Below are 24,485 nucleotides of genomic sequence, written 5' to 3'. Positions count from 1 at the left end.
TTTTATAGCCACGAGCTCCATTCAAACCATTCGAAAAGGTCTCATCAATAATTGAAAATGTCTGAAAAAAACACAAAATTTATGTTGAATTCCATTAGAGTAATGTTGTGAAAATTTTCTTTTTTATAGAGTAAACGCCATGAAGTTTGTGTAGCACCTTTAAAACGAAAGTTATTTAATTAGAACTCTAGTTGAGAGTTAATCAAGGCTGAAGATCGGCAGCAATTTGTTACGACGACAAATCTCAAATGTACGTTTAAGTTTGCTGTTTTTGGCCTACTCAAATATTCAAATTAAGTTGGCCAAGTGTGCAAGATTTTTCGTTTATATACAACTTGAATCTCATTTCATTTGTTCCTTTTTGACCATTGGCATTCCCATTCTTATTCCCATTCCCAATTGTCCATTTCATGGATGTAACATTTGCATTTTTTATTTGGCCACACAACAGAAATTTACCTTTTTTTGTCGGTCTCGGACACGGATTTGAACTCGGACATGGACTTGGTCTTTGTGTAAGTGGCCTTCAGGGTAAATTTTGATTTTTGCGTAATTTTTCTTTCTTGTTTTCTCCTCGTTTTGAGGCAAGTCAAAATTCGTAGCTGGCTCATAAATAAAGAAGTAGATGCTGCCGGGCCAATTGTTCCCATATCACATCAACTGAGAGCCAGAGAAGGAGAGAGAGCGGTTGTTCAAATTTTCACGCATTTGTAAGAGAAAATTCAAGGTGGAAATTGAAACAAACCAAGGAAGAAAAAAAAAACTCATTTGTATATGCCCAATGAATGGCAAAGTTCTCCCAAATGCATATTAAAATATCTACCAACCAATCCACTGAAACTCCACTGATTTCTGCTGGCCAAATAAATGGCTGGCTATAAAAATAAATGACAAACGAATGGGGCCAACAAGAAGAACAACAACAATATAAAAGCAAATAAAACCAAAAAGGCCACGACATACGACATCTCGAAAAGTGGAACGTGAAAAACGCAAGGATAAGGACATAAAGGAAGGAGGCTTGTGTCATGTTCATGTTGACTAATGTTTAACTCTCACAACTTGTCCTTTTTGTTGTTGCTATTGCTGTTCATGTTGATGTTGTTTATGAACCTGCCGGGCTGACTGGCTGACTGCCTGCCTGCCTGCCCCATCCCCTCCAGAGTCTATTCAAATCCCTGCGGCTTCTGTTAGAACGGAAACCGGCGGAAATTGACGCGCGTGCCTTCAAGTCACGCGTTTGGCAACATTTCAAATTGATGAAGTTGCCTCTGCTGTGGCAGCTACAGCTACAAAAATGAGGGGAGGAATTACCACCCTCCGCCTCTTCAGCTGGTGTCAATTGTATATAATTGCCGAATGTTGTTTTCAAATATTTAATTGAAAGGGTGTTTTGTTGCCTCGGCCTCATCCCGATGACTTGCCATTTCGTGGTTACACGCCTATCCAGTTACAAATCCGGCATCAATGTTTGTTTGCTTGCTGTTTAATATAATTGTTATCCGCTTGTATATATCTCACTCTTTGAGTGTTGAATGCAAACGAGGGCTGGAGTTTGGCTTTCAAGGTTTTTAGAATGGGTTGAAGGTTAAGGGATTCTCTCTCTTGGATAACATGCAAGTGTTGAGATTTTCCCAGAAGTTGATTTTGATAAAAAAAGATGGACAAAAACTCTGACCCCGAAAATTTACAACATATGTTAAGTACTTGACGAGAAGCAATACACGGCCTGGTAAAAAATTATAAAGCAAATGTAATGAAACTACAAGCAGGATAATCAATTAAACATATCTATTCTGGCTGTTTTTTTTCTATCAGAGTGTGAATATGCAGCAGATGATCTCCCAATCAAGTTTTTATTAATGATGAATTACGGTTTTAGTTTGGTTTGTGAAAACACAATTTAATTTCAAATATTAGACAAATGAATAAAGCTGTAAGACGTAAATCCAAACACGTACGGTTTTAGTTTGAGATATAAGAAAGTAGTTTTACCTCAATTGAGTAAATTTAAATGAAGAACTCTTTCAAATTATACAATTTTACGGTACATATCAACGTTTTCTCAAAAACGAATCAGAAAGGATTTTAAATATGTCCAATCGAAAAATGCTCACTAAAACACAAGTGAAGCCTTTAAAATTTGGCAAACCTTTTTGTGTCAAAGATAGTATTGATAAATGATCCATTTTCCATTTTTGTTTAAGGAACCGTTTCCAGAAGGGAGTCTGAAGTTGAACAACCTGGATACGTGCCCGTTACAAATAAAAGACTTTTAAAAGTGAAAGATTTGATCAAAAGTAGATTCAAGAAATCCCCGAAATTAATTTTATAATATTTCCACTTAAAAGAAAGATTCGAGTCTTTCTTATTTGCTTAATAGTTTAAAAAAACCAATTTCTGAAATGATTTTTCGAATTTTGTCAAGGATTCTGGCACAAAAATAAGCCAGAAATTACATTTTAAGCAAATGATGTTGAAAAGGACTACAAAAATTGTTAAGAAAATAAAAGAAATCATACGGCTTAAAAATGTGCTGTCTTGATTGGAGATTGCTTAAAAAAAACTAAAGATGAGGGCCAAATACTTAGGAAAACCAGAAACTATTTTGCAGTTTACTTTTCAGCAACTCGAAAACACAAACAACTGTCCCCAACAGTCGACCCAAACACACTCACACACACAAACGCACAAAGAGAGACAATCAGAGAAGGACACGTTGAAAGGAGCTATCAATACAGTTTACGCAATTCCACATGGTGCCTACACATACAATGTGGAGGCGATGATGTGTGAAAGGAGGCGAATGTGACACCTACATTCAATCGCACTCAACTTATGGGCAGCCTGGGAAAATATCTGTCTGTGTGTCTGTGAATTGGCACATTCGAACGGCAATTCGAATTGCATTTTAATGCAATTACAACGACGTCACTTGGCAAAGGTCCACAACCACCATGACATTCCCCCGAAGGCCCACTTGACATTGATAATAAACAGCATGGCTGGCAAATGCAGTGAACTCGATTCACTCGACTGCCGCAGCATCGTTGAAATATGTCCTGTGTCCTTAATTTCACTTTTTTTTTTGTTGTTGTCGCCCAGACAAGGACCAGTAATAGTAGTAACAGAAGAGAGTGGGTGGGAAGTGGTAGAGGGGAAGGGACACAAGAGTAGTCATTGTTGCTGTCGCAGATTAAAAGATATAAATTCATATTCCCCAAGCGCACAGAAGGGCCCGTGCGTGCCGAGCGCCAAGCCGTGTCCGTGTTCCCAGCCCACCGCTCTCTCCATCCCCGAGGATCGATTAGCCTGTTAGGAATTCAATTTGAAAACAATGTTTCCTATGCTCACAACTCGATTTTTCATTTTTTTTCCCCCTCTGACTATACATCATATATCTTTTTTATGAAGGGATTGCGTGAATGATGAACTAGCTGAGCTTCATGTCAGCTTGTTTGATTTCATGCAGATCTCATTGTCCGACTCAAGGCGGTGGACAGGTGGCTAAAAATTCTGTGTACCAACTATTGGCCAAAGGAAATAAAACACTTAAAGTAATTAACTGTGCAAGATGCTGAACGACGCTCATCAAATATCTAATGTACATCCGCGTGCCTGTTCATCCCTGGCCTAATGAAATTGTTTCTGTTTTTCATCAAGAAACCAAAACTGCTCCGCATTGTAGTAGTTCAAATGGAAACGTGCCTACATCGTTCTTCCATCAAAAGGCACAACACTTGTCATAAACGTGCGATTACGCCAACGACTTTCCCCGGCAGCGGGCACAAAATGTAGCAAATTTGATTAGATGAATATTAAATGATTATGGAGGAAATTATTATTGTATCTCTACTTAAGAACACTCAAATTTATCTTAGAGTTGTATGGCATTTTGGCAACTGCCATTTTCCATCGATTTTTCATTTTACGCCATCGACAATCAACCCGTTTAATGGTCGTCATAAATGCTTCCAGCCACAGACTTTGCCTTTGCCTTTGCCGTCTCCTCCTCCTCCTCCGCATTTGAGGGGGCCCTGTACATTTAAGTCAGTTACTCTACATTTGATTGATGATGATGATTGCGATTTCCTGTATAAATTGTTATTATTATATACCAGGATATTAAAGTGGTATTGGAATATGTATTTGTTACATAGTCAATCTATTTCTTAGTTGAAGTAACTATTATTTATTAAGGTTAACACGAAAATTTTTGCATTGGGCAATGTTTTAGGTCCTCAAAAATTATACGAGCAATAACTAAAGCTAATACTTTAAATGTAAAAGCTTTTTTAAAAGATTTCAAAACCAATATTTGGATATCATAGGAAATAAGGGATAATAAAGCAAGTTAATTTTAATAGAAATTAATAGAAATTATGTCGATTTAGAATTGTTATACCGCTTTCGGGGTTTAATTTGTATGAATTAGTTTTAAAAATATGTATTATATACATATGTATCTCAACAATTGTTCTTCGTATCATACTTTTATTTGTATTGCAATTCAATTTATAGGAAAATAGTTATAAATCACTAATAGTGAAGAAGTTTAAATATATATAAATAAGTTTCATGCATTAAAGTAGCTTATGATAAGGATTTATTAATATCTGTTATCTGTGTGCAATCAAATATTTATATGCTCTTTATGCCCAAAATGAATAACAAAAATAACTTTTAAACACGTCGCACATTTTAAATATCCAAACAAAAATTTCGCCATTGAACGTAAATAAAAAATTTGGTATATAAATAAGCCATACGACAAGTATTTGCTAGTAGCTGGTATTGGCCAGGCAAAGTGAACCAATTAAAAGTTAAATACAAAATGTCTTGTAATGAATTATTGAGTCTGCACAATGGCCTACAAATTCCAGTACTTGGATTAGGAACCTGGCAGGTTAATATAGAACTTTACAGAACTTAAGAAATAAACATAGTAAATATAAATTAATATATACAGGCTTCTGATGTAGAGATTGAAACAGCTCTTGAGATTGCCTTGGAAATGGGATATCGTCACATTGATACAGCACTCCGCTATGGCAACGAAGGAGCCATTGGAAAAGTCCTTAAACGTTGGCTTGATGCGGGAAAAATTAAACGTGAGGAATTATTTATTTCCACCAAATTGCCTCTGAACTGTAAGTAATATTTAAAAACCATAGAATACAACTAAAACAAATAAATATTGTCTCTTTAGTGAATCGACCACATGAAGTGGAAACTACTTTTCAGAAATCATTAGCCAATTTGCAACTTGACTATATTGATTTATATCTGATCCATACGCCCTTTACTGTATTTACGAATGAAGATGGCAGCGTGAAATTCGACAAGGAGGGTCTGGTGGAGGTGGATTCAACAACCGATCACGTAGCCACCTGGGCGGAAATGGAAAAATTGGTAGAGAAAGGCTGGACCAAGTCCATTGGTGTATCCAACTTTAGTAAAGAGCAGATACAGCGTTTACTTAAAAATTGCAAAATCCGTCCTGCTAATCTTCAGATTGAGCACCATGTGTATCTACAACAAAGAGATCTTATAGACTTTTGCAAAGCGGAGGATATTACTGTCACGGCATGTTCCCCACTCGGAAGCAAAGGGAATTATGTAAAGCTTAATGCTAAAAACGGAATCCAAAGAAGAGTTCCTGACCTATTGGAAATTCCCGAGGTTAAAGAGATAGCAGTGGCTCATAATAAAACTTCTGCTCAAGTTCTACTGCGTTGGATCATTGAAACTGGGGTATCAACTATTCCAAAAAGTACGAATCCTGAGCATTTAAGAGAGAATATGAATATATTTGATTTTGATCTGACTGCGGAAGAGATGGATAAACTATTGTCACTTGACCGAAACTTTCGTATCTGTGACTTGGCCATGTTTCGAGGGTAAGATGAAAGCAACACTTTCTAAAGTTAGTGCTAAATTAATATTTTTATTACAATTTTAGAATCGAAAGGCATCCGGAGTTTACGTTTAAAAATCAGTACACAAAGTAGAGTAGTAAACTTGTAAATTTAATCCCTTTAAGATAGGGAACAAAATGTTAAATAAAGATAAACCAAAATACAAAAATTTACTATAATTCATATTTGAAATTAAGTACAATTTAAAAATACCACCAAGCCGGCATTAGTTTTTATCGTCGAAATAAAACACACAAAATTTGAATTTAAACACAAAAACAGTTTAAAATATGCGCCAAAAGAAACTTGCAGTCCGGCAACGCCGATGTTCGTAGCCGATAAGCCGGTATTAATCGCCGCGGGCGCCGATAACGTATCGATGACACTGTGCTGACTTTTTCCAGCACTGTCAAATTTATTAACAAATTCAACAGGTGTGTGCGCTTCAATAATTTAATAATAATTAATTAAACAGGGGGAAACAGGTGAGGAAAATTTAATTTAAATTTGAAAATCTTACCAAAAAAACAAGAAGGCTTAAATTGGAAACTCAGTATCTACAAACATTTAGTTTGTTATCAATCACTTGGTACTCACCTGACCAATTTCATCATTTGACGCAAGTGAAAGAGATTTTTCCAGGCCCTTTCTATGTTACCTATATATTGCGCACTTTAATTCTTTCAGAGTTTAGTTTGTTTGGCCAATTCAATCCAGACAGTTCTGTTATTATTAGAGAAAAAATGGCTTGTAATAAGTTCCTTACCTTTTACAATGGTGAAAAAATGCCAGTTCTCGGCATTGGAACTTGGCAGGTTAATAGAGAACAAAATCCTTTTCTTTATATTTTAGCCAGCTAACAAAAATTCTTCTGTTCGCCATTCACAGGCTTCCGATGAAGAAATCGAAACTGCTCTTGAGGCAGCCCTGGAAGCGGGGTACCGCCATATTGACACAGCTCTCCGTTATGGCAATGAAGGAGCCATTGGAAAAGTCCTTAAACGTTGGCTAGATGCGGGAAAAGTGAAGCGGGAGGAGCTGTACATTGTGACAAAGCTGCCGCTAACATGTAAGTAGTAAAATGTCCATAACGAGAAGTGAAACCAACCAATCATTACGTTCTTGCAGTGAATCGTCCCCACGAAGTGGAATCGACATTTAAGAAGTCTCTTGGCCTCCTGCAATTGGACTATGTCGATTTGTACCTTATCCATACGCCGTTCACTGTGTTCGCGAATGAAGATGGTAGCATTAAAAAGGACAAGGATGGCCTTGTCATGGTGGACCCAACAACCGATCATGTAGCCACATGGGCGGAAATGGAAAAGTTGGTGGAGAAGGGTTGGACCAAGTCGATCGGTCTGTCGAATTTCAACATAAAGCAGATACAGCGTGTGCTTAACAACTGCAAAATCCGTCCTGCTAATCTTCAGATTGAGCACCATGTGTATCTACAACAAAGAGATCTAATAGACTTCTGCAAGGCGGAAAACATTGCTGTCACAGCCTTTTCGCCTCTCGGAACAAGGGGCTATGTCAACCTCAGCGCTAAAAGTGGCATCACGAGGGAAGTACCAAACCTTATGGAAATTCCAGAGGTTAAGGAAATAGCAGCTGCTCATGGCAAGACTCCTGCTCAAGTTCTCCTGCGTTGGATCATTGATACTGGCCTATCCACCATTCCAAAGAGCACGAATCCTGCTCGACTGCGGCAGAATTTGGATATATTTGACTTTGAATTGACCAAAGAAGAGGTAAACAGACTCTTGGCATTGGACAGAAACTTCCGCATTTGCGATTTGGCTATTTTCCACGGGTAAGATGGATATTTTGTATCTTTTCTATTGGATCTCTACTAAATTTAGTTCTCTTATTTACAGAATCGAAAGGCACCCGGAGTTTACCTTCAAAAATCAATATACCAATTAAGCAATGAATTGCATAAATAAGCAAAATTAAACAACAAAAATAAATAAACTGATAAGATAAAGTTCCGTGTTTTGTTGTGTGTATGTGTTTAAATATTTCAGGTAAATATTCAAGCAACGGTTAAGTGGCTATAAGCCGTTTTTCGATGCTTGTAAACTTATGGCCAATTATAAATCTGCAAAGCCTGTGACTAAATATCTGCATGGAGAAATTTTTAAAAACATTGTTAGTAACGTTGACAGGATAGCGTTTTTGTGGAGAAGCTTCCCATGGACTATAATACACAAACCAAAACACACATATTTCTAAACTTGGCTTCGGACAAGAACTTTGACGGATTTACAGTCAAATTTAATTTAAAATTGATTTTCTTTTTAAGTCAAACTTTAAAGTTATAATGTTGCGTATTTAAATAACCAGAAAACTTATTGTTTCGGTCACAATTACTGCTTTATTTAATTTGTCCTATATAAATCAAGGGTGGCCACAGAAATTACACTTGGGAAGACAAAGCAAAAATTTGTGTGTCGCGAGGGACGGTCACACTAGAAATTGGCGGGAACGAGCTCATTATCGGTTATCAGAGCAAATGTCTATTTTTATCGGTTATCGAAAGTGCTAAGGGCTGAGTATTAGTGTGACCAGACGGAGAGGCCAAATAAATCTCATTTCAGCATTGTTATTGTTTATTCCACGGGAAGCGACTTAGTGTATTAATAGTAGTAGTTTGACGAAATTGTGAAATATATATGGATAAGAAGGCCGGTAATAGTTGCTTCTCGTTTAACCCGCAGTTCTAAAATCCTTAAGAGGATTTTGTATTAATAAAATTAAGACACAAGCCTTGCATAACTCTATGCAGAATCCGTAATTGCTTTTGTGTCCATTTGTTTTTCAATTCTCCGTTTTCGAATGGCTTACCAGCATCCTGCAGCCCAATTAATATGTAAGTACTATTATTAACTCAATTTATGTCTGTATTTTAACATCTGTTGATCAGCTGTTAAAGTATTACTAAACATAACAATGGAGATATAAAGAAATGGCGAGTTCCCGCCTTTTTGAGTATTTTCGGCGCCAAATGACTCGGTTGGGGGTGAGTGCGCATCAGACTTTACTTGAGTTGGCCAGCCACATCGTACAGTTGAATTTTTGCTTCGTCTAATTGCCGTTCTCGTGACAAGACACGCAAAATTTTAATTAAATTTAGCAATAACTCCAATTTAATTTACTGTGCAGCACGAAGTCTAGCTGGCCTAATGGACACTGCTGCAGCTCACACAAGGACACACGGGCGCAAGTATGCCCAAGGAACGCAACCCTTCACTGTACTTATTGAGGGCAATATTGGCAGTGGAAAAACCACATTTCTGAATCATTTTGATAAGTATCGGGACGAGGTTTGCCTGCTAACCGAACCTGTGGAGAAATGGCGCAATGTGAATGGAGTTAATCTTCTCGAGCTAATGTACAAGGAGCCCAAGAAATGGGCAATGCCTTTTCAGTCTTATGTCACGCTGACCATGCTGCAGGCCCACACACAGATCACTGACAAAAAGCTGAAAATAATGGAGCGCTCCATTTATAGCGCGCGGTAAGTGGCGCGGGCGAGTTGAATGCACTTTGCTTATAGATAATGACGCATTTTTGTCTATCTCGTGCAGGTATTGCTTTGTCGAGAACATGTTCCGCAATGGTTCTCTAGAGCAGGGGATGTACAATACCCTGCAAGAATGGTACAAGTTCATCGAACAGTCTATTCACGTGCAAGCAGATCTCATAATCTACCTTAGAACCTCTCCCGAAGTGGTTTACGAACGTATGCGTCAACGTGCACGTTCTGAAGAGAGCTGCATACCCCTTAAATATCTCCAGGAGTTGCATGAGTCACACGAGGATTGGCTTATACATCAGAGGCGCCCACAGACTTGCAAGGTAAGCTTGAGCCAGGTCAGCTTGTGTTTATTCTGTTAATTTATTCATTGCATTGTAGGTTTTGGTCTTGGATGCCGACTTAAATTTGGAGAATATTTTGAGTGAATACCAAAGGTCAGAGACAAGCATATTTGATGCCATCTCAGGAGCTCATCAGCATCAACCATCGCCAGTCTTGGTGTCGCCCAGCAAGCGAGAGAGAATGTCCAGATAATACTTTTATATCATACCACATTAGAGGCACGCGCCGCTTGCGATTTAGCTGAATATTAATAATAAGTTTAAATACATTTATATCATTTAGTCCGGACAATGTTGTAAAGGTCGTCAAAGTGGCAAGAACACTTAAGGCAATAGCATTTGACACACTATTAACTAACTACTTCTATAATTTTAGACAAAAATTATATATCCTCTTTAACTGTATTTTTAGTATGTAATTGATCAAATTGTAATAATGTGAATGTCCAATACACTTACTTGAGAACCAATGTCGTCTTCTTTCTTATCGACTGATCGAGAAAAACATATTTACTAAATGGCATCCAAATATTTTTTTTTATTTTTTACTGAAAGTCACAAAATGCACATTTGAAGAAACGGAAAAAGAAATAACTTGTTTTGTATGTGGAAGACCACATGGTTTGGTTAGACAAAAACGTCACCCGGGCATCAGCTAACGCACCTGTGTTTATGCCCACGCCAAGCCATCGAATAACTCACGTCTCTCTCCCTCTCTCTGGTTATACATACGACAGTGTGTCAGGAATTGCTGACCACGACATACATAGTCACATCATGTGTAATATGAAGTTAGACAATTTTAGCTTGTTTCACACGCAACCCAGGTGGTAAGTAGATGAACCTCCCAATCAACAATTTGCCAGGACGAATCCACAAGTCACAATCCCAATTGATTCTCAGGTTGATTCACTGCTATCCTTGGCCCATTGCAAAAACTCATCCAAACCGCTGACAGCCAAATTACGTGTCAGCGCTTTAACGCGTAAATTACGATCGGTGGTAATGAGTACAAGTTCGGTTTGTATAAAGCATTTGCCATCTGCAAGGAAAGTATATATATTGTATATGTATTCCGGATATAATCAGTGCTTATCTTACCCCTGCACTGTTCTGAACTAGTTGTTTTTGAGACTGCAACAGCAGTAGCCAGTATTTTGTCATCGTTGGAGAGATACTCCTCCTCGACCAAAGCAAAAACGGAAGCATTTACAAAAGATCCCTTGGTGGTAGCACATCTAAAATGGAAAATGCATTACTAAAACTGTAGCTAAGAGGGATTTAATACTTACTTCACATTATTCTTAGCGGACTTGATGAACTCCATGGACTTTTTGGCACGTGTCGATACTTCATCGAAATGATGGATGCGTTTTGTCTGCTTAAAACTCGAATCCAACTTGACGCCCTTGGAAAGTCCATCCAGTTCCTTCACAACTGTCAGCGGAATGACCAGAGTGTAGCGCTTATAATCCATGGACAATTTCTCAATATCCTCGAGACAATCAATGAAGCAATTCGTGTCAGGCAAAAGGTAACGCGGACGAACCTCTATATACAATTTGGTGTCGACAAATTTAAGGATTTCCTCCAAACGGATAGAACAGATTTGCTTGACCTTGGCCTTTGCCTCGAGTTCCTTTTTCAGACGGCACAATTCCGAAACATCAGCATCCATGGAAGGACACAAAGTGTCTTCAATTTCGCACACGTTCTCGTTTTGTTCCACTGGACAGTTATTGACATCTGCTGCATCAGTCACATCGAAACAATTAAGTGCAACTTTCATTGCGGCATTTATATCTTCGATGGTGAAACTCGAATCGAGTGGCTGTTGCAATGACTTTTGGTTCTCCCGATAAACATACTGGAAATCAGAAATTTTCGCAATGCGCTCCAAAAACTGATTGCGCTCGGAAACACGTTGATTGCCTTCGCGACTAACACACTGCCGGCCCAAAGGATCAAAGCCACTCAGCACGACATCTTCATCCAGAACGATTGTTGAACAAATACGATCAAATTTATTGGGAAATTTGCCATTCAGGCATTCAATGTTGTCGAAAAGCGTTTGCAATTCCAACCAGCAATCGATGAAGGAATGCCTGAAATAAGCTTTACATGTAGTAAACATGTAGGAAACAAATGGAAATTGGACTTACTCCTCCGTGCGCACAGGTTCCCATAGATTGACATTAATAGTTAGCCAACGCACATAAATTCTAACAAACTGAAGATAAGTGTTAACCAGAGTGAACCTACAATAAAAAATAAGTAGAATAATAAAACTGGAATCTACAGTATCTCTCTCTATATAGATCATCTTACTCTTCATCTGATATAGACTGAAAGTCAACAGACTCTTCCAATATGCCACTCAGCAACTGATTCACTTTCCCAAGCATTAGTCCAAAGAATGAATTGGCAAAATTAAAGCTATGATAACGCATCTCACGACGTGCTGCTGAAATTGAAAAACAAAACAGCATTAGTTCTCATGTTGATTGTGTTATCTGTGTTGTTGTTTTTGTCGTACTACTGCGCTTATTGTGCTCAATGACGAAGACATTTAGTGCCACCATTTTCAACAATTTGGAACGTGTTAATAGATTATCATATTTTAGAGCTGCACTTAGCTGAATTTGGAACTTCCTCAATAACAAATACAAACAGTCCACACTGTAAATAGGAAATAGAATTGTCAGGCTCTTATGATCAATCAAATTGATAATTTCGCTTACTCAGTGCCCGTGTAGAGTTTGCCAATCAAGTACAAGTAAAGCGATAGAATGCGTAGCAATAGCTCCTCCGTTGGCATTTCATCATAACGATTTACCTCGGCAGGCGTGGCCTTGTTCTTGATCTTGGGTTTGACATTGGTGCGATGTAAACAACGTATGCCATCAGGATAGATCCAGACCTCTTTGCGCATTTGCTTCGTGGTCTTTTTGGGTGTTGAATTAGATGCACAATGCATTGGAGATTGCTTCATTTCGGTGTCATCATATTTACGGCGTATTTCATCGAATAAATCAAGAAGACTCTCCTTAGCCGTCTGTACAGAATTAGAGGTCAGAAGACTCCTCATATAATAATATACAGCATCAAAGCGTTTATGCTGCAAATAAAGAACAAAATGTATGAATAAATGTCAATAAAATTATAGAGATATACTTCGACTTACATGATAAATAGCAATAACAGCCAATTGATTATACGGCGTTCCATTGCCAGGCACCAACTCTTGGGCTTTTTGATAGTATTTGCCTGCCTCGAGGTAATCAGAGGTCTGCAAATGATTTGCCCGATACCGTGCTAGATCACCCAGACATATGAGAAGTCGCTGACCCACCACCTTGGCTGCGCTCTCGCAGCGGGAAGAGGCCTTGTACTTGACCATTAGCTTCTCATACCCAACATGATAGAATTTAATTGTCTGCTCCATAAGCATAAGCATGTGAGTGTTGGCCAACTCCGAATGTTGTCGCATCATGTATTCTCTCACATTGTAAAAGAGCAATTTCCAAAAGAAGGCATCTACTTTGTGCTCGCACACGAATTTCAATTGCTCCAGTAAAAGACGCTTGAAGCAATCCTGAAGTTGTTCATGCAAGCAGCAAAAATTTTTCCAATTCTACGAAATGAAATGTGCTTTAGTTAGGACTTTTGGCTTATGGCTTATAAAATGACTCACTATTAGTATAAGATTGCGCTGCTGCAATACCATCAATTGATCGTACAACTGAATAATTTTTTTATCTTGCGGCATCGTTAGAAGGTTCTCGAACCATTCCGGATGATCGGTGGTAAGGCGCACACGTGGCAATGGTGACATTGGTTTCTGCTCTTTGTCCTTGCCCACATGATGCTGGCGACGACGTCGACGTCCGGAATGAGCAACTGCAGCGGAGGCCGCAGAGGGAGCGGTAACACGAAGAATTCCTGGTATGCAATTGGATGAGCCAACACATCGAATGGCTACATCCTTGTCCCTAGGCTTATTTCCTTGCTCGCTCACCTGTAGGATGGGTACTTTGACCAAAGGTTTTGCCTGATCACCAACAGATGATGTCGATGTTAATAACGATGACTTAGTCAATATGGTTACTGCGGAAATAGGAAATTGTTATTATTACGCATTCGCATTAAATTTGTAGTTCCCACAACTTACTTGGCCTTGAAGTCGTCGTCATCGATGGTGTTGTGGCTGTGGTTCCCTCAGCATTTTCAGCGATTTTTCTCTGCAGCCGTTTCGGTAGAGTTCCAATGATTCGCGAAATATCATTTTGATCTTGTGTTGCCCTTCGACTCATATTTTAAACGATGCTTTTGCACTTGCATTTATCTAAGTTGATTAGCCTTTGTTTAATAAAACTGTCGAATTTATAAAAAAAGTAATGTGTTGCGGAAGCTAAATCGACCTGGCAGCGCTTGATGCTCAATGTAAAATGTTCTCAGGTGGCAACGCTAAACTTATGCCGTTATGAGGTGGAGGAAAATAAATAATTTAAATCGAATATTAGTTATTCTATAACCTTTTGGATCACCATTAACGCTTTTTAATACCTTCAATTTAATCTGCTTTACTGTATAATACTTGTACTTTTTTTATATTAAAAATCACACTTAAATACCAAAAACAATGCAGTGTTGCAACTAGTGTAGTGTCATGCGATGCGAAGCCATAGACTGGCGCCACTGAGCACCACTTAAAGTGTTATCAATAATCGAAACTGGCAAAAAAAAACAACATATTTTGTGTTTTTGCTAAACTACAAAGAAATCTAGATATTTTAAATCTAAAAAGGTTAAAATGGCACAAGTTGCCTTTTTGGATACTTTGCTACGGGAATACCTGGTCTTCCGAGGCTTTTCCAGTACACTGAAAGCCTTAGACTTGGAGCAGCGCACAGAAAAAGATCAGCACTTCCGCGCTGAGAGAATTTTGGAACAATTCACGTTAGCAATACAGAGTTATGATTTGCAGGCACTTCGAAGCTTATGGATTCACTTGGACAACAATCTCTTTAGCAAACTGGAGCACACATATGCTCAAGGTTGAATATTACTTACCCAGTCTCTTTACCGACTTTCATTATTTACTTTGTGTGTTCGTTTCAGCTGTCAAGAAGCTAGAAAATAGCCTGCTTAAATACTACCTGGTGACGGCATACAGTAACAATAAATTGGATAAGATATCGGAATTCTTTACAAAGCTAGCGGGTGAATTGCAACAGCAGAGCGAGTGGAAGGATTGGTTTTGTATGTAGCACAAATTTTAACTCCATTTCAAATGAGTTGTTAACTAACTATTACTTTACAGATTTTCCGTTTTGCAAGAATGCGGAAGAATCGCCAACATTTGCCTTGTTTTTTACGAGGCATTGGCAAGACACATTACTGCTGTCATTGCGCAACTTCCTCACCACTGTGTATCAGTGCCTGCCGCAGCCGACATTTGTCCGGGCAGAGCAAGAGGCCACTCATATGCATCGGCTGAACGAGGACAATGTGGGATTAAGAAGCCGTCTACTGCATATGCAGCAGGAATTGCATCAACAACAACAGCAACCACAGCAGCAGTCAGTTAGTGGAAGTGCACAGAATCTAAGCGGTGGAGAGGCCAGCACTCGGCGGCGTAGCGCATATCGTCATCAACAAAGCCTAAACGATATCTTGCCCTTTGACATAAGTCCTCCAGGTCATATAGTCGATGACTTTTGTATTATTGCTTCCGAAGCCAACAGTATTAGTCAAGCCAGTGATGCCCAGGCTCGTGGCCTGAAATTACTCATACGCAACATTGGTTCCGGCAACTCACCGGTGTTGGGTCGCAAGGACAATCAAGGTGGCGGCAATGGCGGTGGATCTTCCAAACGGCGTTCGGGCAGCGTGGGACGCAGTTGGATATAATTCAATTTTTACACATTCCACATATAAAATATCCTAGAAAAGCAATATCTAATGCTGCCTAACTTACAATCGTCTAAACATCAACTATATAATCAAGAGATTTCCAAATCTAAATTGGATTAGACAGGAAATTGATTTAAACCAAAAGATTACGAATTTCGTATCCCAAAACTATAAATTATAAATAGATTGCAAATCTTGCCGCTATTGTTTAAGTCGTGAATATGATTTAAGACAAATGTTTCCATCGAATTATACCAAAATATAATTATAGTTTTTAACCAGATATTGTTTACTTGAAATTAATACACATTTTAGTACGTTAGATGTTTATTATTATTTTTTCTTTATGTTTTATTTATTTTGCGCTTCTCCTTAAATTCAAAAATAGACGTACAAAACAAAGACAATGATGATGCATGTAAGGTAATATATGTATATATATATATATATATATAATTGCAATAAATAACGTAAAATTACAAAATAAATATAATTGTATAGACGATTCTCATATTTATGTGTATAAAATATCTCCGATTTATACAAGCAGCACAATTTAAAAAATACAAAATACATTTTAGGTTTTATTGTATATAATTGATGCGTACATACATATATATATGTATATATTATGTATGAAATATTTTTGTATATATCTCGTGTAGAGCTTTAGCTTCGATTTTGACTCGATCGTTCGATAAATGCAGGTTCAGCGTCGCTAGGTAGTGAGTGGATTAATGGATTCAGTGAAGCCAAAAATGGTTTGAAATTGCTTATGTCGATTATGCGATTGTTACTTATGGAATATGTTTACATATGTATGTATGTCGGTCGGGTTAGACCCGCTAACAACGCCTCGCGCCTCATGAAGTTTGGTATCTACAGCGCCGTTTCAAACGATGGCAGTGCTTGGGCGGCAGATGATGCCACAGGGGGAGTAGGAGCAGCATTGACAACCTTATTGCTCTCCGTGTTGGCGGCACCGCCATTAGAAGAAGAATGGTTATTGCCTCTGGCAAAATTGGCTTTAAGCTCGCCCCTCATGAAATTATTCTCCTCAGTTTGCAGGAAGAAATTGCGTTTCAAATCAAAGCTGGATTGACGTGCCGCTGCTTCGCTTATCTCGGAGCTGGCTCTAGATCCCCCACTGGTCGAGTGATCCTCTTCGCTATTGGCCTCTGGTATGGTGGTTGACATAATATCAGTTCGCGGTGCTGCAGCCACAGCGGCCACAACACTGCCCGGAGCTCGCATCTTTGGGACAAAAGTCTTAGAGGGCGAACCGAATTGGCCCTGGCGCAGCATTCTGCGATTGGCAAACGTTTTTGGCGATCCGCTTAAATCAAGTAATTTCATGCTGGAGTTGAGCGTTGGCTTTGATGCAGTTACTCCGCCAGTTGATGATGTGGTACTTGTTGCTGGGATTGCCATTGGCGCTGATGTCTTTTTCAGCATCTCAACGGCAGAGACTTTACGTTGCACGGGACTCGTCTTGGCCGATTTGGCCAGTAGAAGTTTCTTAAAGTCCAGGAGAGTTGTTTTACTTTGGCCAATGCGATCGGCACAGGTATTAAGACGCTCTGGCGAATTATCAGTCCAATTGCGGGATGGTTGCTTCATGGGCGCTGTCACATCTCTGTCGGTCTCCCCTCGTGTGGGTGTTGAGGTGAGAAAAACTCCATCACGATTCCTTGGCACTATTGGCGATATGTTGCTCTTGCCATCTGATGGTCCAGCTGATCCGTTGGCAGCGGTTGCCCGTGCCAAGCGATCTGCACGTCGTATGGGCGTGGCATATAGATCATCCCGGCATATTACATTGCCACTGGCCTGCGGTTTTGGCTGGCTACGACGACTCTGCAGTGTCCAATAAATGGGTGCGTTCCGCTGAAATGCAGACGTGGCAATATCATCTGTGTTGGCCTGTATGTCGGATGTTGGTCCTACTTGCACCTGCTCATAGATGTTAGAGAAACGTTGATACCCTGAGAAAGAAAAGGCGAGAAAATAAAATTTCAATTAGTTTGTTCAAGCAATACTTTTGCCACAAGTCAATTTTAATTTCGATTCAGTGTTCAATTCGACATGCAAAGTATAAGCTAACTCAATTCGTGAGGCATTCAAAAAGCAAGCAATTCCATACGTACCTGGATATACGTCTAATAATGGGAATAATGGGGATCCATCGGAATGATATTGTGATCAATATTTGTGGGTGGATGGAATTTATGTACAAATGGTGCAGATGCATATTTTGGGGTGCAGTTGGAATGGATTATTTATGGAGGGGGATTTACCATGACCTCAGAGCACCATCAGCCGATTTTCCATATATGCATATGAATACTTATGGTATGATAATGCCAATATGATGTGAAATAGTGAATTTCTTTTGGTTTTCTTTTATACATTTTTATTTTGCATAGCCTTACTTACGATCGGTGGAGATTTATGATTTAATGGAATGTGATTGAACTTAGATATTTAGTTACTTAATTTGTTCATCGAATACCAAATTGCTAATTTTTCAAACTATTCAAAATTCTGTTCAATTAGATTTTAGTAGAAAGAAACATTAAGGTGCAAAAAACTACTACTACTACAGCGGAATTATATTCAATTTAAGAAACAAAACAAACACAAAAACACACACTTAAATGTATATCAAATAAATTATGCAATAGAAGTTTTTTGCACGCTTCATAATTTTAAAACAAATGAAATTTGAAAATCTGAAAAATTAGCAACTTGGTTCAACTTGTGTTAAAACATAAAACTTAATTACAAATTGTGATAAGAGTTTTAAATTTTTTGTTGTGTTGTACAATTAAAAACAGTTAGCGAAAAAAAAAGGATTAAATAAAATAAACATTAAACGGTGCAATAAACTTTACATAATTTACAAATACACATGTGGTCTTTGTTTTTTTTTTTTTGTTAAATTTAAAATTATTATAATTTTAGTTACAGTTAAATATTTATTAGCATATAAGGTAGTTGGGTGGGTTTTTGTTGGGGTGGGTGAAGAAAAAACATTCACTTAATATTTGCTAAGGTTAAAAACAATTAAACAAACACATACACACATTTTAAAATATAGTTAAATGTTTAGTCTAAAAAAACGAGCAACGACAAGCGGATGGGCAGCATTGACTGTCGTTTAACGGTAGAGTAGAAGAAAGCAACCGTTAAATTTAATTTCCATCAGCAGCATATCAAGTGTAAACAGGGGCGGACTTACTTAGAACCATCTGAGTTAATATGTGTAAAAATTAGGAAAGGTTTTTAATTTATTCTACTAATTTCTAACTTCTATTCATCTTCTGCTATCCCCTTTCTTTTGAAAATCCAAGAGTATACAAAGAAAGGGTTAAACAAGACCTGAGACTGGACATTGAACCCAAGCAAAGTCTGTAAATCTTCTACAAAAGGTTTCCTCTAGCCAATTTAGCACGTACGACTTGGCCAAGTGCAGAGCTGGCAACTTAAAGATGCTGTGCTTACAACATAGTCAATTACTTTAGTCGGTCCATTGTCCTCTCCCTCCTCTCATGTGTTGTTTACTCAAGAGAACCGCCTACCCGCCCACTTGAAGTAAAAGGGTTACGACTACTACTACTACTACTACTTTCTTGTGTGCTTTGTGTGGGTACAAAAGGTCAGACCTATTGCTTGAAGAGACAAGTTAATGAGCTGTCCGATTTGTGAGTGTTTACCAGATTTCCGTCACCTCAAACTTTTGCAAAATGCGTTGACGTCGTCCCCCGTTATCTTCGTTGGGCAATATGATTTTAAAGGGTCGCAGTAAAATATTCTCCACAAATGATTTTTGATATTTTATGGCCATGGGTGGTTTTCTCGTAGTCATTTCAGAGTCATCGTCCGAGTCAGAGTCGGTGTCGGAACCGGACTTTGTTTCCTGTTCGTCCGCTACGGTGGCTAGGGCAGGTGAATCATCAAAGTTCTCTAATGATTTGTTCTTTAAATACGAAGAATCATTGCCAGTTGTCAGGGACAGGGAAAACTCATCGACTAGACGTTCAAAGGATTTGGCTATGCGACGTTCCCCGCCACTCCCACTCCCACATACACTCGCATTACCGTTCCCACTTCCATTAGGTGTTGCCACATTATGGCGATGGCTTAGCTTGAGAGAACCTGTTGCATATTGCATGATGGGGGGCAATGCACTTTGATTCGGATCTAACGTATACGAAGTATTGTTGTTGTTGTTGTTATTCTCTTTATTCATTTCCAGCTTCAAGTCATCATTGGCCAAGCGGTAGCTGTTATTGCGCTTAAGAGCAGAGCGCGACTTGCTGGGAAACTGCAATGCAATTGGGTCAATCGATAAACTAACAACTGGCAAAGAGGGTGCTGCTGCTGCTGCTGGGGGCGGTGTTGGGGTTGGGATTGGGAATGTTGGTATGGGGGATGATATTGCCATTGCATGGCCATTTACTACTTTCCCCCTCGGTGGCAGCGGTGGCGGCTGAGTTGGCGGCCCCAACTCTCCACCAACCCCCTCCCCTAACTCAAGCTCTGGGGGGTAAGTTTCCATTTCAACAACCCTCACTTTCGACTCGTTATTTTTGGGTTTCGGCTCCTTCTCTACACTTGATATGCTGCTCATTGATGCGAATTTTGTGTTGCTATTCTTATTGTTGTTGTTGTTAATAGTACACATAGTAGATGATGTTGTTGCTTCTGTTGTTGTTTTTGTTGTTGTATTGTGTGTAGTGGCAGTGTTGCAAAGTAGCGTGTTATTTACATTAGCAGGGATACAAGGGGGACAATTGGGAGATTTGGAGGATTTGGGCAAGGAACAAGCAAAATTGCAATTGGCATTAAAATTATCTTTTTGCATCTTCTCTTTCTCCTCCTCCTCCTCTTCTTCATTTTCATCTTGCTGCTGCTGCTTACCTTCTTCCCCAGAATTTCCAGATGATGATGAATTGGTGGCCGTCGAGCCAGTCGATGAATTCGATTTACCCGATGGCGATGGCATCATATTTGATGGTGTTGCTATTGTCTCATAGAATGGATTCGTATGATTTGCCAGCATTTGTTTCTGCTCCTGATAATTGCCACTGTAGACAGACATTCCGCTTGTATTCGGACTTTTACTTAACGGTGACTTCGAGACAATGGGACGAACATTGGCCACCTTACGTGTACCAGGAACAGCACCGCCGCCGTTTAATAGCAATAATTTGGCACTCTTTGTGGCAGATGCGGTAGTAGATGACAGTCCTGTTGATGGCGGTGATGATGATGCACTTTCTCCGGTCACTTCTCGCGTTGCACTGAGCAGAGCACTTTCAGTTTCCTTCACATAGGGCCCAGGTGCGAATGTCGTATGTGCACCCTTACGTCGTTTCAGGCTATCGGAATCGTAAATGATTTTACCCTCGGCATTCGTGCGTACACGTCGCTGTTGTGTACCTCCGTTGCCGCCGCTCGTTGCCGACGAGATGAGCGATTTCTCTTCGCGTAGTTCGCTAATTTCTGCATACATGGGTACACCACAACTCTCACTGCCCGACCGATGGGCTGAGGGTGGTGATGTGGCGACAGCTGCTTTCTCTCCCAATCCAGATGGCAGCTGTGCGCAATCTCCGCTCTCTTTCGGGGGGTGGTTTGGGTTACTAACAACTGCATGCCGACGCAAATGCTGTGGCAACTCATTGAGTGACACATACTCGGCAATGGAGGTGGAGTTAGCAGTGGCGGAGGCTGAGCCGGAGCCGGATGACTGTTCGGCTTTCACCTGGCGAACTATGTCATTGGAATAATAGATGCCTAGACTGGAGCTAGCTGCCGAAGATGCATGCATTTTGCCACGATTGTGAAGGGGGTGGTTCTTGTTGTTATTGTTGCTGATGTCGGCAATGGTCACATACTCGCCAGCCATGTCGTAAAGCTCATCATCGTTAACGGCACTCGATGAGGCCGGCTTTGGTGGTGAAATTTTGTTACCCGACACAAGCTTTACCTTTAGCTTTTCAAACATTCCGCTCAGAGCTTTTGTTGGTGTCTGCTTAAGCTCATTAAGGTTGTAATCCTTACTGGACGCATTTGTTGGTGTCAGTTGCTCTGCTTCCTCTACTTCCTGCTCATCGTGTTCAACTTCCACCGAGAGATTGGTTAAGGTGCGATCATGATGCTCATCATCATCACTGGTAGTTGGCGTAATAATGCACATCGAGGGAATTCTCTTTGAGGTGATGGCCGTCTTCTGTTTAATGCGCTCAATACGCTCCACGCCCTCCAGATCAGAACTCTCCGAATACTCCAGTTCGCCGGCACAGACACTTGGCAGTGGCATGGCCGAACGTTCGCCATGTTGCTGCTGATGGTCCAGCTGTGAGGATGAATCCTCCGACTGGGCGGTAAGTTTTACATTCCTCTTAATGGTTCCTGTACGCTCTAGAGTGCTTCCTATGGTACTGCTACTGTAACTACGCTCAAGTGTGCTATTACTGGCACTATTACTCTGACTCCGACTGCTGCTATGTTTGCCCAACGAACTGGTTCTCTCCGGCACATCTGGGCCCGTAATGGCAGCCGCATTCAACAGAGTCGTACACACTGTGCCCGCCGAGCTAGTGGTGGTCGAGGTCGAACCCCGACCATACAATTCATATTCATTCTCTGCATTCAGCACTGTCTGATTGGATTGGCTGCCAAAGGAATAGCTACTTGTATGCAGACTCTGCTGCAATGGGGTCATGGGCGGCTCCTCTTCCTTGAGTGTACGCAATCCACTGTCCATGTGGAAAGAAGTATAGTAGCCTTCGGTATCGCAGCTGTAAGCGGAACTTGTCTCATCGTCCAGGTGATTGGGATAGGTACCAGCACAGCCATCCGACTGGAGTTCCGGGGTGGCTGTACCCTCGCTGGTCACACTACTGGAGGCGGAAGTGTTAAGGAAACGACGTCGACTCAACATGGATGAGGGTGGACCACTGCTGCCACATGGCTGGAAACTGGACACATTCAACGAGGTGTTCGATGCACTTGACTTTGGATGCGTCATGGTTATCTCGCTGCCAATGGAGGCTCTGCCCGATTCCGAACTGGCGCTCCAATTGCCACTCGAGGAGTGTGGCTGCTCATCTTTACCGGCCAGGCCGTGCAGTCCATTGCGTCGTTGTCTATTCAAAGTGGCTGTCTCTCGCATCTTAACGTGTGCCGCTGCCAGCTGAAGTTTACCTCTCAATTGGCCACTGCTCGAGACGGTCATGCTCTTCTCGGAGGAGGAATACGAGGGTTTTCGTTCGTGCGAAAACCGAGATTCACTCTTCTGGGTAATCAGATCATGGACCACACATTCATCATCAATGTTCCGGGATTGTTTGCTGCCTGGCTGCAATGGAGCGATCATTCCTGATCCGCCACCTGTATTGATACTGCTCTCTGGCTTCTCGGCGGAACTGTTCTGAGAACTGCAGCCGCTGGTGTCCAATTGGCTGCTCTCCCCAAAGCCATTCATCTCGCCGTTCCTCTGCATGAACTTGAAACGATTCCGGCCCCATTGTTTCAGCGAATTGAGACGGGTCAGTGTGCTCTTGCCCTTGTCGTATGGCAAGGCAACAGATTCCTTTTTTAAGATATCGCTAGACTTGCTGCGTCCGAATTTCTTGGACTTTTTGGAGCCATCGGTGGCGGAAACGGATGCCGAAGTTGCTGGCGCTGGTGAGGTGGCACTCGACGATGCATTCTTCGACTCTCTATGGCTGTGTTTTCATGTTTAAAATTTAAGAATTTTCATGGTATTGATAAAAATTCATTTATTTTTTTGGTTTGGGGGAAAGAGAAAATATGTTTGGTATTTGGTTAGCATATTTGTAAGGATGATGAAGATGTGTTTTGGAATGTATTTCTGGAGTTTTCCTTTGGAGGGGAAATGATAGAGTGAGTGTGAGTAAGTGAGTGAGTGAGTGAGTGAGTCAGTGTGAGTGACAGAGGATAAAGAGATAGCAAGGAAAGGAAAAGGTAATTGTTTTATATCATTTTATTTGCCTTCCTATGACAATTATTGTGAGAGTCAAGTATTTCAATCATAAATTTTTGGTGTTTCTGGTTAATTTCACTCATATTAAGGCGCGTACAACACACACAGACAGCTGAGGGAGTAGTAGAGGGTGAGGCAGGAGGCAAATACAAAATCTCAATTTAATTAATGGCACAGTTCAAAGTTTAATTTCCGGGAATACATTTATATTTTCTATTTTCTGTTTTCAATTTTCTCATCAGCCTCTCTATCTCTCTCTCTGTTCTTGATTATAAAAGGCGATTACAACATCTAAACAGAATGTTTTCGAGTGCTTTAGGAAAATCTTGTGTATCTCCTCATAGGAAGAAACGCCAGCTGTTTGACATGCACTTGGTTAAACAGACACAGAAAGACAGAGAACGAGCTAATGATTAGACAGAGAGAATGAGAGAGAAGTACTACACACACAAATACATACAAGACACTAATAAGTATTCGTTAAAATACAAAAAAAAAATTGAAAATCTCCTAAAGCGATCAATCAATATGAGAAGACGAGATGACTAGAGCGCATCTGAAATAAATCAAACTACCCTATATTATATATAACAAAATATTGTGTATGAACTTTAAAATAATGAAATCTTGAATAACAACATTTTATTTTTACTCCTCCACAACACCTTCTAAAAATTTATCACTTCTCCACAAAGGTTTAAGTAGAAAAATACTCAACAAAAAATTTACTCGATCTATCTAAAAGGAAA

General features: G+C 40.0%; 6 protein-coding genes across 9 annotated transcripts in view; 4 read left to right on the top strand and 2 right to left on the bottom strand.

Annotated features, from left to right (window-relative positions):
* The first annotated feature begins 4,834 nt into the window (after positions 1-4,834).
* Positions 4,835-6,011, top strand: LOC6647249 (1,5-anhydro-D-fructose reductase). Its single transcript, XM_002070409.1, has 4 exons — positions 4,835-4,906; positions 4,970-5,150; positions 5,210-5,900; positions 5,963-6,011. The coding sequence occupies exons 1-4, from the start codon at positions 4,835-4,837 to the stop codon at positions 6,009-6,011; spliced, it is 993 nt and encodes a 330-aa protein (XP_002070445.1).
* A 594-nt stretch (positions 6,012-6,605) lies between these two features.
* Positions 6,606-7,908, top strand: LOC6647250 (1,5-anhydro-D-fructose reductase). The gene is made up of 4 exons (XM_002070410.3): positions 6,606-6,733; positions 6,807-6,987; positions 7,047-7,734; positions 7,799-7,908. The coding sequence occupies exons 1-4, from the start codon at positions 6,662-6,664 to the stop codon at positions 7,845-7,847; spliced, it is 990 nt and encodes a 329-aa protein (XP_002070446.1). The 5' UTR covers positions 6,606-6,661; the 3' UTR covers positions 7,848-7,908.
* Positions 7,909-8,525: 617 nt separating this feature from the next.
* On the top strand, positions 8,526-10,273 carry LOC6647251 (deoxynucleoside kinase). Of its 2 annotated transcripts, none has more exons than XM_002070411.4 (4): positions 8,526-8,793; positions 9,087-9,441; positions 9,512-9,782; positions 9,841-10,273. In XM_002070411.4, exons 1-4 carry the CDS (start codon positions 8,760-8,762, stop codon positions 9,994-9,996), a joined length of 816 nt encoding a protein of 271 aa, XP_002070447.2. In that variant the 5' UTR covers positions 8,526-8,759; the 3' UTR covers positions 9,997-10,273. The 2 variants fall into 2 exon arrangements, with proteins under 2 accessions (XP_002070447.2, XP_046869487.1); XM_047013531.1 differs by lacking the exon at positions 8,526-8,793 and adding an exon at positions 8,926-8,943.
* Positions 10,274-10,317: 44 nt separating this feature from the next.
* On the bottom strand, positions 10,318-14,248 carry LOC6647252 (telomerase-binding protein EST1A). 2 transcript variants are annotated; one of them, XM_023178532.2, is made up of 10 exons: positions 13,975-14,248; positions 13,498-13,910; positions 12,988-13,437; positions 12,545-12,921; positions 12,340-12,482; positions 12,132-12,267; positions 11,966-12,061; positions 11,096-11,908; positions 10,905-11,041; positions 10,318-10,845 (listed from the first exon to the last, which is right to left on the bottom strand). In XM_023178532.2, the coding sequence occupies exons 1-10, from the start codon at positions 14,114-14,116 to the stop codon at positions 10,703-10,705; spliced, it is 2,850 nt and encodes a 949-aa protein (XP_023034300.1). In that variant the 5' UTR covers positions 14,117-14,248; the 3' UTR covers positions 10,318-10,702. The 2 variants fall into 2 exon arrangements, with proteins under 2 accessions (XP_023034300.1, XP_002070448.2); XM_002070412.4 differs by having other exon boundaries at positions 12,132-12,264.
* Positions 14,249-14,528: 280 nt separating this feature from the next.
* Positions 14,529-16,002, top strand: LOC6647253 (WD repeat-containing protein 91). Its single transcript, XM_002070413.4, has 3 exons — positions 14,529-14,860; positions 14,925-15,065; positions 15,127-16,002. Exons 1-3 carry the CDS (start codon positions 14,617-14,619, stop codon positions 15,714-15,716), a joined length of 975 nt encoding a protein of 324 aa, XP_002070449.1. The 5' UTR covers positions 14,529-14,616; the 3' UTR covers positions 15,717-16,002.
* Positions 16,003-16,212: 210 nt separating this feature from the next.
* Positions 16,213-24,485, bottom strand: part of LOC6646912 (pneumococcal serine-rich repeat protein) — a 43,923-nt gene continuing 35,650 nt past the window's right edge. The window contains exons 5-6 of one of the 2 annotated variants that reach the window (XM_023178530.2): positions 20,643-23,458; positions 16,213-17,704 (exon numbers count right to left, since the gene is read on the bottom strand). In XM_023178530.2, the coding sequence (XP_023034298.1) occupies positions 16,599-17,704; positions 20,643-23,458 (3,922 nt within the window). In that variant the 3' untranslated portion in view covers positions 16,213-16,598. The remainder of the gene's footprint in view (positions 17,705-20,642; positions 23,459-24,485) is intronic. The other variant, XM_023178531.2, reaches the window with a different exon arrangement.

This window comes from Drosophila willistoni, chromosome 3R, assembly GCF_018902025.1.
Source record: "Drosophila willistoni isolate 14030-0811.24 chromosome 3R, UCI_dwil_1.1, whole genome shotgun sequence".
In the NCBI taxonomy this organism is placed as follows: Eukaryota; Metazoa; Arthropoda; class Insecta; order Diptera; family Drosophilidae; genus Drosophila; species Drosophila willistoni.
Note: the sequence above shows the minus strand (reverse complement) of the source record. Positions and strands in the feature narration are given on the sequence as shown.